The 11,638-nt window shown below is 35.1% G+C and overlaps 1 protein-coding gene across 1 annotated transcript; it reads left to right on the top strand.

The window, feature by feature from the left end:
• The first annotated feature begins 1,457 nt into the window (after positions 1 to 1,457).
• LOC129265249 (kallikrein-8-like) lies at positions 1,458 to 10,119 on the top strand. Its single transcript, XM_064101441.1, has 7 exons — positions 1,458 to 1,495; positions 3,111 to 3,183; positions 4,209 to 4,383; positions 5,425 to 5,732; positions 7,648 to 7,778; positions 8,332 to 8,515; positions 9,709 to 10,119. Exons 2-7 carry the CDS (start codon positions 3,117 to 3,119, stop codon positions 9,864 to 9,866), a joined length of 1,023 nt encoding a protein of 340 aa, XP_063957511.1. The 5' UTR covers positions 1,458 to 1,495; positions 3,111 to 3,116; the 3' UTR covers positions 9,867 to 10,119.
• Positions 10,120 to 11,638: the final 1,519 nt, after the last annotated feature.

The raw sequence follows: 11,638 nt of genomic DNA, 5'->3' as shown, positions 1-11,638 counted from the left end.
TCAGAATTAATCATTAAATCAACATTCCGCTCTGGACTTCACGCGTACATGACAATAGCCATCAGTCTCTCAACAGGAGGGGAGGGCAGGAAAGAGGGAGGGGGCGGGGGCTGAATGTTCTGTTGACCCTTATTCGATCAACCTACTTCTCCCACTTAAGGCCTATCTCACCCCCTATTCTCCCGACTCCCATGAACACACTGCTGAGATCCACATGATAAAGTTGAAATGCTGCCCAAAAAGAGATCCAAATGATAAAGTTGAAATGCTGCCCAAAAAGTGTAATTTGTGTTGACTCATGCATTAAAGTTCAATTTAATAATTTAGAAAATTTGCATAAGCAACCAAAACTGGTCACGGTTGATCATTAATTCATCACAACGCCCTTAACTTTGCAAGTTCGTAAGGATTTGCCTCTTAAAAACTGACATAAATTGGAAGGCTAATTCCAGCCCACCCTAATTTTCATACCCATTGTTTCAGTGGGCAGTGCTCGCTCAAGCATGAACAATTTTCCAACTTTTTGGTGTCATTTGAAAGTTGACTTTATTGGCTTTCCATATATGTAAGTCTTTTTCCCCAAACTGCTATATTTTTTATTTGGCAGCCATTTCAAAAGTGTATAGTTTTTTTTGGGACGCACTGTAGACCCTTGAGCTAATGTAATCGAATTGTGTGCATAGTTGCGGACCAATGAATTGACAAGCAAATAAATTTAAAAAAATTGGTTAATGGCTTCTCTTTTCGGTCCCGGACCCACCCCTGGTTCTGGTTGGCTTACCATGTTATTCTGGAAATCTTCAGACGAAATGGTAGATGGGCTAAAAAGCAATTAGACTAAATGTCAACTAGTGGGAGAGGATTATACCATGTGGGATGAGACAAGCGGGAAGTAGACGAAGTGGGTGTAGACCGAGTGGCAATATACCTTTTATCGTAACCCGCGAAATGGAGTTGAGTGTTCAGGGTACCATGTGACAAAGAGTTAAGATTGATCCAATCAACCGCAACTATGGAAATCCATCATTGCCATAATTTTCTCTCCAGTAACTTTGCACAATGTCCTTTGTAAACAAAGAGGAGGTAAACCAAATTCTCAAGAAAGACGATGAATGTATATGAATATCCATCATATATAGAAACTATTTTGAACAAATATGTATTTTAGACGTTGGTGTTGCTGGCTTTCCATGGTTGTGGTTTATCGGATCAATCGCAATTCTTTGTAATACTGGGCCCTGGTGTTATACCAAAGTAAACATCCGCTGCATATATCTTCCAAGAAATTGTTAATGATACCACATTATCAAAATGTGCTACGAGCTCTTCTGCACGTGCTAAATGCAAAAAGATCATTGATCTTTTATCTAAAACAAATACATAATTTGCAGACTTTGAACTATAATTAATTTATGATTCAGTTTCAAATAGTTGTGTGTTTAGCATTATTAATCGATACTTCTTCATGCGTGCATTGCTGCATCACATTCAATAAGTATAACACTATTCTGATAATTATACATTTGATTATGTTTGTTATGTTTTTGTTTGTTGGTCTTCTCTGGATAATATGCCTTATAAAGGCATGTGATATCCCCGTATTGCTGAAAATAAAGCAGGCGGTTTTGGACCCATATTTTATTGTGTTTTCTAATATGCTGTTCAAGTATTTCACTTTACTTGCGATTGATGGCATGGCCGAAGGGAATGAGCATTGTATAACATCCACAGGGTTAACTCTGTGATATTAACCTGTGTGAGGCTGCAATTGTGTTTTAATAATGTAAATTATCTAACATTCTAATCTTGTAAAAATGCAGTGATTTGATTTTCCATCCGTTTATTCTTTAATAAAATTATAATTTACGTTTGAAGTTAGGTTATAAGAGGTCTCTCTCAGTATTGTTTATCACTATATAGGAAAGGCTGCAAAGACTTGCTTCTTTCAAATTCAGATATTATATTTTGGGATTTTCAGCCATTTCATGCTTGAAATCGTTTCGTTACAAGGCATTTTCTTTTTTATCAGGCTCAAGACCAAAATAAAGTTTCATCTAAAATATCAGAATACATCCACTAAACTTGAAGAAATTAAAGCATGATCAAGACCTGAGATAAACGTAGTGCAAACAAAAGAAAATAATGATAAATATTTGACCATGATAAAGAGCATAAAATATAAAATTCTCAAGAAATTTTGAATGTGAGGGACTCTCCCCCATATAAGGAAAGTAAATTAAAATATGATATCATACATGTATATATATATATATATATATATATATATCCTCAAAAGAGTTCTGAAACTCAATTTTAAGGGCTGATATATTTTTGTTACTGAGGTATGAACAATGATAGTGGTATCATTGAAAAGCTTAATTATTCTTCTTTACAATGATGCTCCATCTGCTGTGATTATGTAACCATGGAATGTGCAGTTACCCTGAATATAGGGAAAAGTCAGAAGTGGAATGTTGCAAAATGCATTGTTTTATAACCAGAGTCTCAAATTTTATAGAATTTTGACCATGCAGGCGGGTGACAGTGAATGTTTTGCATAAGTGTCAGTGGTGAATTGTGCTTCATAAAAAATCAATAATATAACAATGAAACTAACTTCTCATCTCTTTCTTTTAATTCAACATCCTAAACTTTTTGAAATGACAAGGTTCAACATTATTCCAGACACATTCAATCCAGTGCGCAAATGAGAATACACAATGTGTGGCTATTCAGGCATCAATGCATCAACATCATTCAAACTCGGTCCATCCTCGAAACAATTGGAAATTTTGTATTGGAAAGAACGAAATTTGCAACATTTCATTTTTACATTGCTTCATATTTATCATGTGTGCGCACTGCATGATAACATTAGCATTACAAATGGCACATGATTGTAAAGAAGAATATTCATGCTTTTCCAGGATACAACTTTTACATATGATGATGGCACACTAAGAAATGTATAACTGCTCAAAACTGAGTTGCAGAACTTTTTTTGAGGGGTTATAAATATATATTCATAAAACAACAACAAGAGAACTACAAAATCATTGTACTCGAAAATATCTTTATTTTGTTGTTGTTTTTTTGGCTTCGTATATTAGTACACAATGACGCAAATTTTCTGGATGATTCTGGTTTCATTCGTTGTTACAACAATGGCGGCTGATTGGCAGGGTAAGTCCATGAATAATCAACATAACTTCAGAGAACTACTGAAAAACAACATTGTGTCTATAATAAAGCATTATTTCCCCTTATAGCAATATGATTCCAATCCAGTGTTAATTATAAGAGAGATTTTTATCTTATCATTTTATTTTTAGGGGATTATTTAGATTTTTGGAGGGATGGGAGAGCGGGAATTAATAAACATGGCAAGTAATATAGAAATCGAAGTTAACGTGATATATGAATTGAAAATAGTGTAAGCACAAGGGCCGGAAGCAGATTAAACAGACAGAAATCTGTCCTAATTTTACTTAATAATGCCATAATTTTTGTATCGGAAAAAAATTAATGTGTGCTATTAACGCTTAGCAAATATTAGCTTATAACGGTGTAATTCAAACAATAAGTATGTGCAGTGTGGTATATAAGATTACAGATGCTCATCGTAAACCCGCGCATCCACACACACACCGTCACGCGCACGCACCTGATGAAAGATTTAGGAAGTTGAATTATGTACAAAATTCATTCATTATTATAGCGATAAACAACAAATTGTCCCACAAAATGTCATGTGGAGTTCCACAATTGACATTTTTCACTGGCTATGTAGACCTCATTCCAAAAAAGTATTTTTGGCTCTGAATAACTCACTTAGAACTTTTCCTAGGCTTTTCTCGTGGTGTGATACAAGAGGAAAGGTGTCAAAGGCCTTCGAAGTCGAATGGGGGTCTGATGTCCGGACACTTAAGCAAATAAAAACTTTTTTTGGCTCCGCGTCACTTCCAAAATTCATGCATCAAATATCCAAAATAATAGTGAATGTTTGTGCTTTGTATTATTGTCTAATATTTCTATTAAACAATTAGTTGATTATTGCAAGCAAACTTCTTAAATTTGTCCTCCGGATATAAATACAACACCTGGGAATTCACAGTAAAAAAATGGGAACGTGATTTGTGTCTAGACAGCGTATACTACTTTCTCAACACACTGTATTTATGAATATTTATTTATTTTTTCTTATTTAGTTAACCCTGCTGATTGTGGTAGAAAATACGAAGGAGTAAATACCATGATCCACGATGGTAAACCAGCAGAGGAATATGCCTGGCCTTGGCAGGTAGCATTGTTTGAGAAGGGGCAACCCGTGTGTGGAGGATCATTGATTGACCCGTGGTGGATAATGACCGCTGCTCATTGCGTGTAAGTTAATGGTGATAATAATGGGAAGATGATGACGGTAATGATGATGACGATGATGATGATGATGATGACGATGATGATGATAATGCTGATGATGTTAAGGATAATGCTGGTGATGACTTTTATTATTATTTTCATAAACATTATGAGTAGTAGGAGTAGTAGTAATATAGTAGTAGCAGCAGTAATAGTAGTAGTAATAGTAGTAGTAGTAGTAGTAGTAGTAGTAGTAGTAGTAGTAGTAGTAGTAGTAGTAGTAGTAGTAGTAGTAGTAGTAGTAGTAGTAGTAGTAGTAGTGGTAGTGGTGGTAGAAGAGTAATGATGATGATGGTGGTGATGATGACTAGGATGATGATGATGATGGTGATGGTGATGATGATGATGGTGGTGATGATGATGATGGTGATGATGATGATGATGATGATGACGACGACGACGATGATGGTGAAGAAGTTGATATTTGATTCATATCTCTAGTTTAGAATAATTATTGGTTGTGTTAATCATGGGAAGGATATCAAAAGTCGCCACGCGTTATTATGAATAATTCAACTTATTTGGAGTGACGTCACAGACTAATTCGGGTGACTCTCACCCCTTCTCAATGCTGAATAAAAAAAAAAAAACATCAACGCCCTTGATATCGTATCTAATCCATTCAATTTTTTTTGTACGCTTTAAGAAAAGAAAGGTGAAAGGTAAAAAATCAAGCACTAGGAGGGCACGTTATGTTGCAAAAATATTATTTTGCACATTTTCAAAACGGTGCAATTAAAAAAATGTATAAATATATTTTTATGAGTACAATAAAAATGCACATGTAATAGCAAGTGGCATCATTACCTATACATCTGTCGTTTGTCTTTTATTATCACTTGTTTGTAAAAAGAAAAGCACAACGTCCTTGTTTTACATCTTATTTTGATCATGATCATGAAAATGTTCAATGGTTTGCTTGTTGGGCTTTATTTTTCCAGAACCAACTCCTTCCTAGAGATTATCGACCTTAAAGACAATCTTGTTTTTATTTTTTCTTTGAAGGGATACTAATCTACTGTGCCAACCAGAATCATATACATTTAAAGTCGGTTCTAAAAACTTAACAGGACACACCCCTGTCTCACAGGAACGTAAGGCAATTGATATCCTCGTTCACCCCGGCTACCATTTAGCAGATGACGGGGATTTCGACAACGACATCGCTCTGTTTAAAATGAGCGAACCTTTTACACTAAGCAAGGACTATAAAGTTAATACGATTTGCCTTCCAACTGAAGACATGGATGATCGGTTTTCCGTAGGACAAGATGCTTACGTCACAGGATGGGGATTGCTAACAGGTGGTGATGGTAAGATTGTTGATTTTGTCCAACATGTTATTTTCAGATTGACGAACCCCCCCCCCCCCCCATAGTGGCGTAACAGGCGGGGGAAAGCTGCCCCCCTGGCGGATTTCACCGGGAAAATGAAAACAAAAAGGAAAAGGGAAAGGGAAAGAATGAAAAAAAAACATAAATAGGGAAAATTGAAGGAAAGCGGGAAAAGAAAGGAAAGAAAAACATATGAGGAAGTACAAAATATCCTGAAATACTAACACATTAGCATGGTTAGCAAGAGAGGGATATAAAATCAAACTACATGACTCAATTGCACGGGCAAGAATGGCGGGAAAATGGGAGAAAGAGGCAAAAAGAAACGGGAAATGAAGGTAGAGCCAAAATCTATACTGGAAAATCAGAATATAGAGAAAAGGGACAAGAAAGAAAAGAGCAGAACTAAATAACACGACCGGGCTGCCGAGGATTGAAAAATATATAGAACGGGAAGAAATGTGAATGATGGCGTCTATCATAAGCTTTCTATAATGGTCGCTATCAGGACAAATAATCCTTAGCCAAGGGTTAGCCAAGGGCTAGTAATATCCCCCTACATTATGTCATAACCTTAGTAAAGCTTTACGCTGGATAGATTTACCGTGAAAAGCCTCCTAATGTTTACTTTGGCTATATTTCCAAACCTACTGCATGAGTAGAATTTAATTTAAAAATCATTTTAAAAGGCCAAAATTTTCTAGTTCGCTGGCGACTTTTATAATTTTTTTCTCCACATTTGCTATGTCGTGCTGCCTCATAATATTTCGTTTATTATCCGCAACTGCGTTGAATTATAATATAATTATGTTGTGTATGTACCCGCGATTTGATAGAACAGTGGACATCTGCAATGTTTATCACGAGGTTCCGGGAGCTCCTCCCCAGACCAGTGGCGGCACCAAGGGGGGATGCGCGGGGGCATTTGCCCCTAGTGAGTTGGACCCACCCCCGAAATTTTTAAAAATACAAAAATGTATAGTAAATGTTGTCATAAACATCCTCCTAAAGCTGCAAAGTGCTCCAAAACAGCTTGTTCGTTCTTTAAATTTTGAAAATGTTCTCATCCATTCAGCTCCCAACATTTTTTGTTACAATCATAAATCGTTCAGGTCATTATATAAAATTCAAAATGTCGCTCGCGCTAAGCGCTCGCAGTAACTGTTAAGTAAATTATCTTCGCGCTCGCATTATTGACCATTATCATCCTTTGTAATATATGCATACCATTACAAATGACTGAAGCAACTTTTTCAAGTCTCGCCCATTACGCTCACTCGCCATATTTTCCCAATAATTACACACCCCTTGAAAGACGATTTTGTTCATCATTCTGTCTTCCAACTTTTGAAAATATACTCGCTCGCTTCGCTCGTTCGCATATTGATATCAACTGTAATTCAGTTTACTTTAACTAATTCATTATTTGACATGTATATCACAACAAGTCCATTAGAATATACAGCCATCGAAAAAAAATCGTTATAGGCCTTACTGAGGTGAGGCAAATGGGTACCCGGCAGGATTAGTTCCTTGAATGCATGAGCGCTGAAAGGCAGCTCGAGCTAAAGCCGGGGTAATAATAATAATAACGCGCCTCGGAATATAATATTTCTAGATAGATGGCGCTATATAAATGCCTATTATTACTATTATTATTACTGAATGATAACAGTAATAATAATGTACACGGTTTATACCCCCGTTTATATAGTACTTGGTATGGGGTGTCCCCAATTTTTTTTCATTTTCAGGTCAATATATTGCTATCACCCCCCCCCCCCACTGCTCAGACCGGATTTACGCAAGTGGTTTTTAGGATATTTTATTTCATCTATGAACTTTATCCAATATATTAATATGAATTTATAATCAATTTTCCCTTCACTTACAGTTAAGCCTGACACATTGCAAGAGGCAGTTGTTCCTCTTTATGACTTGGCGAAATGCAACCAGTCCTGGAACAGCATCATCACCGAGAACATGATCTGTGCAGGAATTGATGATGGTGCTGATGCTTGCCAGGTGATTATCTTTTAATTCTAAAATTGAAATTTCAACATTACTACTAAAGCTTATTTCAACCATTATACATATTTAAAAAAATCGAATCCAGGTATCCTATACAATGTAATATTCTCCCTCTCCCTCCCAAAATGAAACAACTGGCCTGTCTGCCGAGAAATAATCTTATATTCTTATATGTGTTTATCAAAATAATCAAACTATAAACTCGGTGACAATGAATTCATTTTTACTCAAGAGAACATCTTTACTTATAGCACTTGATTTTTTTTTATAAGTAACGACTTATTGATGAATTGTTGAGAAAGAGCTTAGTGAAGGTGGATCACTGGTTGCTTCTCACTATGAATAGGCCTAGGCCTATATGCTTTAAAAAAATGCGTTCAGTGATAAGCGTTCATTACAAAGTTTGAACGGTGAATACTTTGTATTTGAAGTGATTTAAGTTTCTGCAGCTTTTTTTTAAAGCCAAACGTAATCTTAAAAAAAATGTATGGCACAGCCCCAAGTAATCCATTTATCCATTTTATTTTCTGCAACTTGTGCTTTTTAGGGAGATAGTGGTGGGCCCCTGGTGGCGTATCCATCAAATGATACGAGTCAATTTTATGAGATTGGAATAGTAAGTTGGGGTGCCATTGATTGTGGCCGCACGAAATTTCCCGGAATCTATACCAGGGTTACACGTTATGAAGAATGGATCAAATCTGCCTTGAAAAATACAACACAATTATCATGTAAGTAAAGCTAATAGGCTTTCTTTAATTTAATTTCTTTAATTTTTGATCATCCACTGATCCCATTGGATGCCCATGTGGGACATGATGCCATGCCTGCTGGACTATCTGTTAGTAGTTTGATGATCGAGCTCGTCTCTTAAAGGGATACTCCAGACTGAAAATAATATCATATAAAGCAAATTGATGATGTCATATCCCCACTTTTTTTTTATTATTGAAATTTCACTGTTTAGGAAGTTCACAAAATTCTTTGATGATTAAGTTTTTTTTATAAATATAATGCAGAATGTGGAAATGAAATGTGGTCAAGACACTCACAGTATTATACAAATTGCTCTAACACGAGGTAGAACCCAATAGTTATGGTACATTGATTTATTAAATTGTAACTACATTAATGTTCGTGAATCTATTATCAAGTCAGGGCATGAAATAATGTCGCAGCGTCGTATAATAGCGAGTTTTTTTCTTCTGCTGAGCGACATACGGAGGATTCAAAATCAGAGTAAATGTATTGTCAAATGCCCGTCTAACCATAAAAAAACCAACAAAGAAGTCTTTCTTTGTCGAAAATTTGTGAACCGGAACAGCAGTTCCTTCCTTCAAGCCTGACGAAAAATTGCAAATATGTCGTTTGCCCAGAATCAAATTCAAATTTTTCCTGTGGAAAAATGGACTGTGCGTGACATCAGCAGAGAAAGTGAACTATTTCATGGGAAAAGTTTCTCCCACTAAAACTATTCGTTTTTTCTTTGAGTACACTCTCAATGCAACAATCTTAAGCAAGGTTGTAACAAGGCCTACACTGCAAAAACGCCGGTGTTAATTTTACATCAGCCTGGTATCTATATCCGTCTACACCAGAGAAGCGTTGAAACAACACCAGTTAAGAGTCAAATCGATTTTGGTTTAACACATTGGTGTCGCTTAAATGCCAAATTGGTGTTAGCCTAACGCCAAACCGGTGTTGTTTCAATTTTTCTCTGGTGTGGACCAATATAGAACATGGCTGGCGTTAAATCAACACCGGCGTTTTTGCAGTGTAGCATTGTGCTTAAAGTGCTGAAACCCTCCATTGGTAAATATAACAGTTGACTAATATACATTATAAGTCATATGTATTACAATATTTTAGGTTATGTCAACCAATTAGGTCTACTTCTAATTTATTTCTATCTTCGATTATCCAGATGTGGGATGCGGTTATGGAATCGGTACCCAAGGTATGCCTACATCAGCAATAGCAGCTATCTCGGTCCTGTCGGTATTGCTCGCTATTTTCATCCCTCTCAGTATAGGGCTTGGTGTGTATATGTACAGAAATGGCAAATGGCAAATGAGGTTTTGAAATGGCAAATGAGGTATTAGAGGAGGCCAAAGTCCATTACGTCATGATTGTGAGCAAAAAGGATTCTTTTCAGAGACATTGTACCATGATGAACGAGGTACTGTAGTTATACAGTATAAGCGGTTATTAAATATATTCAAAATGTGTTACAGGGGTACTCCAGCTTTGACAGAAAATATTACATTTCTATTTATTGAAACCATCGAAATCGGACGTCAAAAGCAAATGTTTCACACATCCATCTCCCCCTCCCAAAGAAAAAAATAATGATAATGGTGATGATTATGATGATAATTATGATAATGAAAATAATTATAACACTAGTAATATTAACAATGATAATAATAATAATAATAATAGAAATTATAAAAAAAAGAAATATAACATCAATTATATTTCTTGAATATGTATTAGGATCTTGATTCCCTTTTGGGCAGAGTATTACAAGTTAAATTAAAATTTACCTGTACAGCAAAAGTATCAAATCAGTGATAATAAAAATCATAATTTGAAAGTACAATAATGGCATATGAAGTAAAAACAGAAAAAAGAAGGCCTGTACCTTTAATTTGATTAGGTTTCTAGGACTATATTTAGTGCTAGAATAAGTATATTGTATTGTATTTACTTTATAGTTTAGCATTCTATTTTTTTCGTGTTTTATGAGAATCGCCGTCCCACATTTCTTAACAATCGTGATTTAGCAATCGACCAAGAAATCGAGTTCGAAATCTTGTAAAGCAAGATATAATGTGATAAGTGACATATACAATAGTAGATAAATAAGATTTAATAGAATTTCGTCATGAATAAAAATGCTTCATTTATCCAGATATTCAAATTGAATCAAAATCTAATTCAAGAATACGGCGGCAGATTAGTGTAATTTCTATAACTTTGTTTACTTTGTATACATAATTTTTTAATGAGATGCAGACAAAGATGTACGTGTATATACAGGCGATTGGTTATGCATGTAGAAAGTCTTTTGTAAAAGCTTATTATAAATAAAATGGTCACAACTGTCATAACTCCAAGTTATCAGTATAAGAATATGGGTCCATTCATGAAGTGTATTTAATATATAAGTAATAATGATTGATCTCGACAATCTGAAAAAATGCCTGACGTAGAAACAAAAAATATAGGCATGCAATAACTTGAAACAGGCAGTGACACAATATATGAAGTGTTTTTTCGTTATATTCATATACCTATAACTTGGAGTTATGTCATTTGAGGCTTAATCCTATCAAGGCTTTTGTATGGGTAGATCACTGTAGTTTATTGTTCATTTTAAAAATATGAATAAAAATTATTTGAATACCTGGACATTCATACCTTTACTTATGCGATTTTGCGGGTACTCAATATTTTATTTCCAATATACAATTTACTTAAACCCATAGTCTATGAATCTTAAAAAAAATCAGGTGGTACTCTACTCTCAGTCTAAAGTTAGTACTTATTTTTATTTGGATATACATCAACTGATCGCACCTACTACCCCAAATTTGGTTAAAATATGAAGTTACCAACTGCTGGTTAAAAAAAATCACAGCTCATTTAACACGCCATTTTGTTTTAACCAACACAGGAAATTTTAAAAATATAGGTTGGTTAAACAATTTCGGTGAGTGTAGGACAGAGTTATACAGCTAAATTCCTCCGACTTTTCACTCTCCACCCGAGTCGGTGTAATACCGATATATAATTTTAAAACGTCAAAGCCTTCATAATATTTATACATACGAAATATTATCTATAAATTT

Source organism: Lytechinus pictus, chromosome 7 (assembly GCF_037042905.1).
Source record: "Lytechinus pictus isolate F3 Inbred chromosome 7, Lp3.0, whole genome shotgun sequence".
Classification (NCBI taxonomy): domain Eukaryota; kingdom Metazoa; phylum Echinodermata; class Echinoidea; order Temnopleuroida; family Toxopneustidae; genus Lytechinus; species Lytechinus pictus.
The sequence above is the reverse complement of the archived record's forward strand: the minus strand, read 5'-3'. Positions and strand labels throughout refer to the sequence as shown.

Coding starts and splice junctions, on each gene's coding strand:
- LOC129265249 (XM_064101441.1), top strand. CDS start 3,117: ATGACGCAAATTTTCTGGATGATTCTGGTTTCATTCGTTGTTACAACA. Junction 3,184..4,208: donor AATGGCGGCTGATTGGCAGG/GTAAGTCCATGA, acceptor TTTCTTATTTAG/TTAACCCTGCTGATTGTGGT. Junction 5,733..7,647: donor ATTGCTAACAGGTGGTGATG/GTAAGATTGTTG, acceptor CTTCACTTACAG/TTAAGCCTGACACATTGCAA.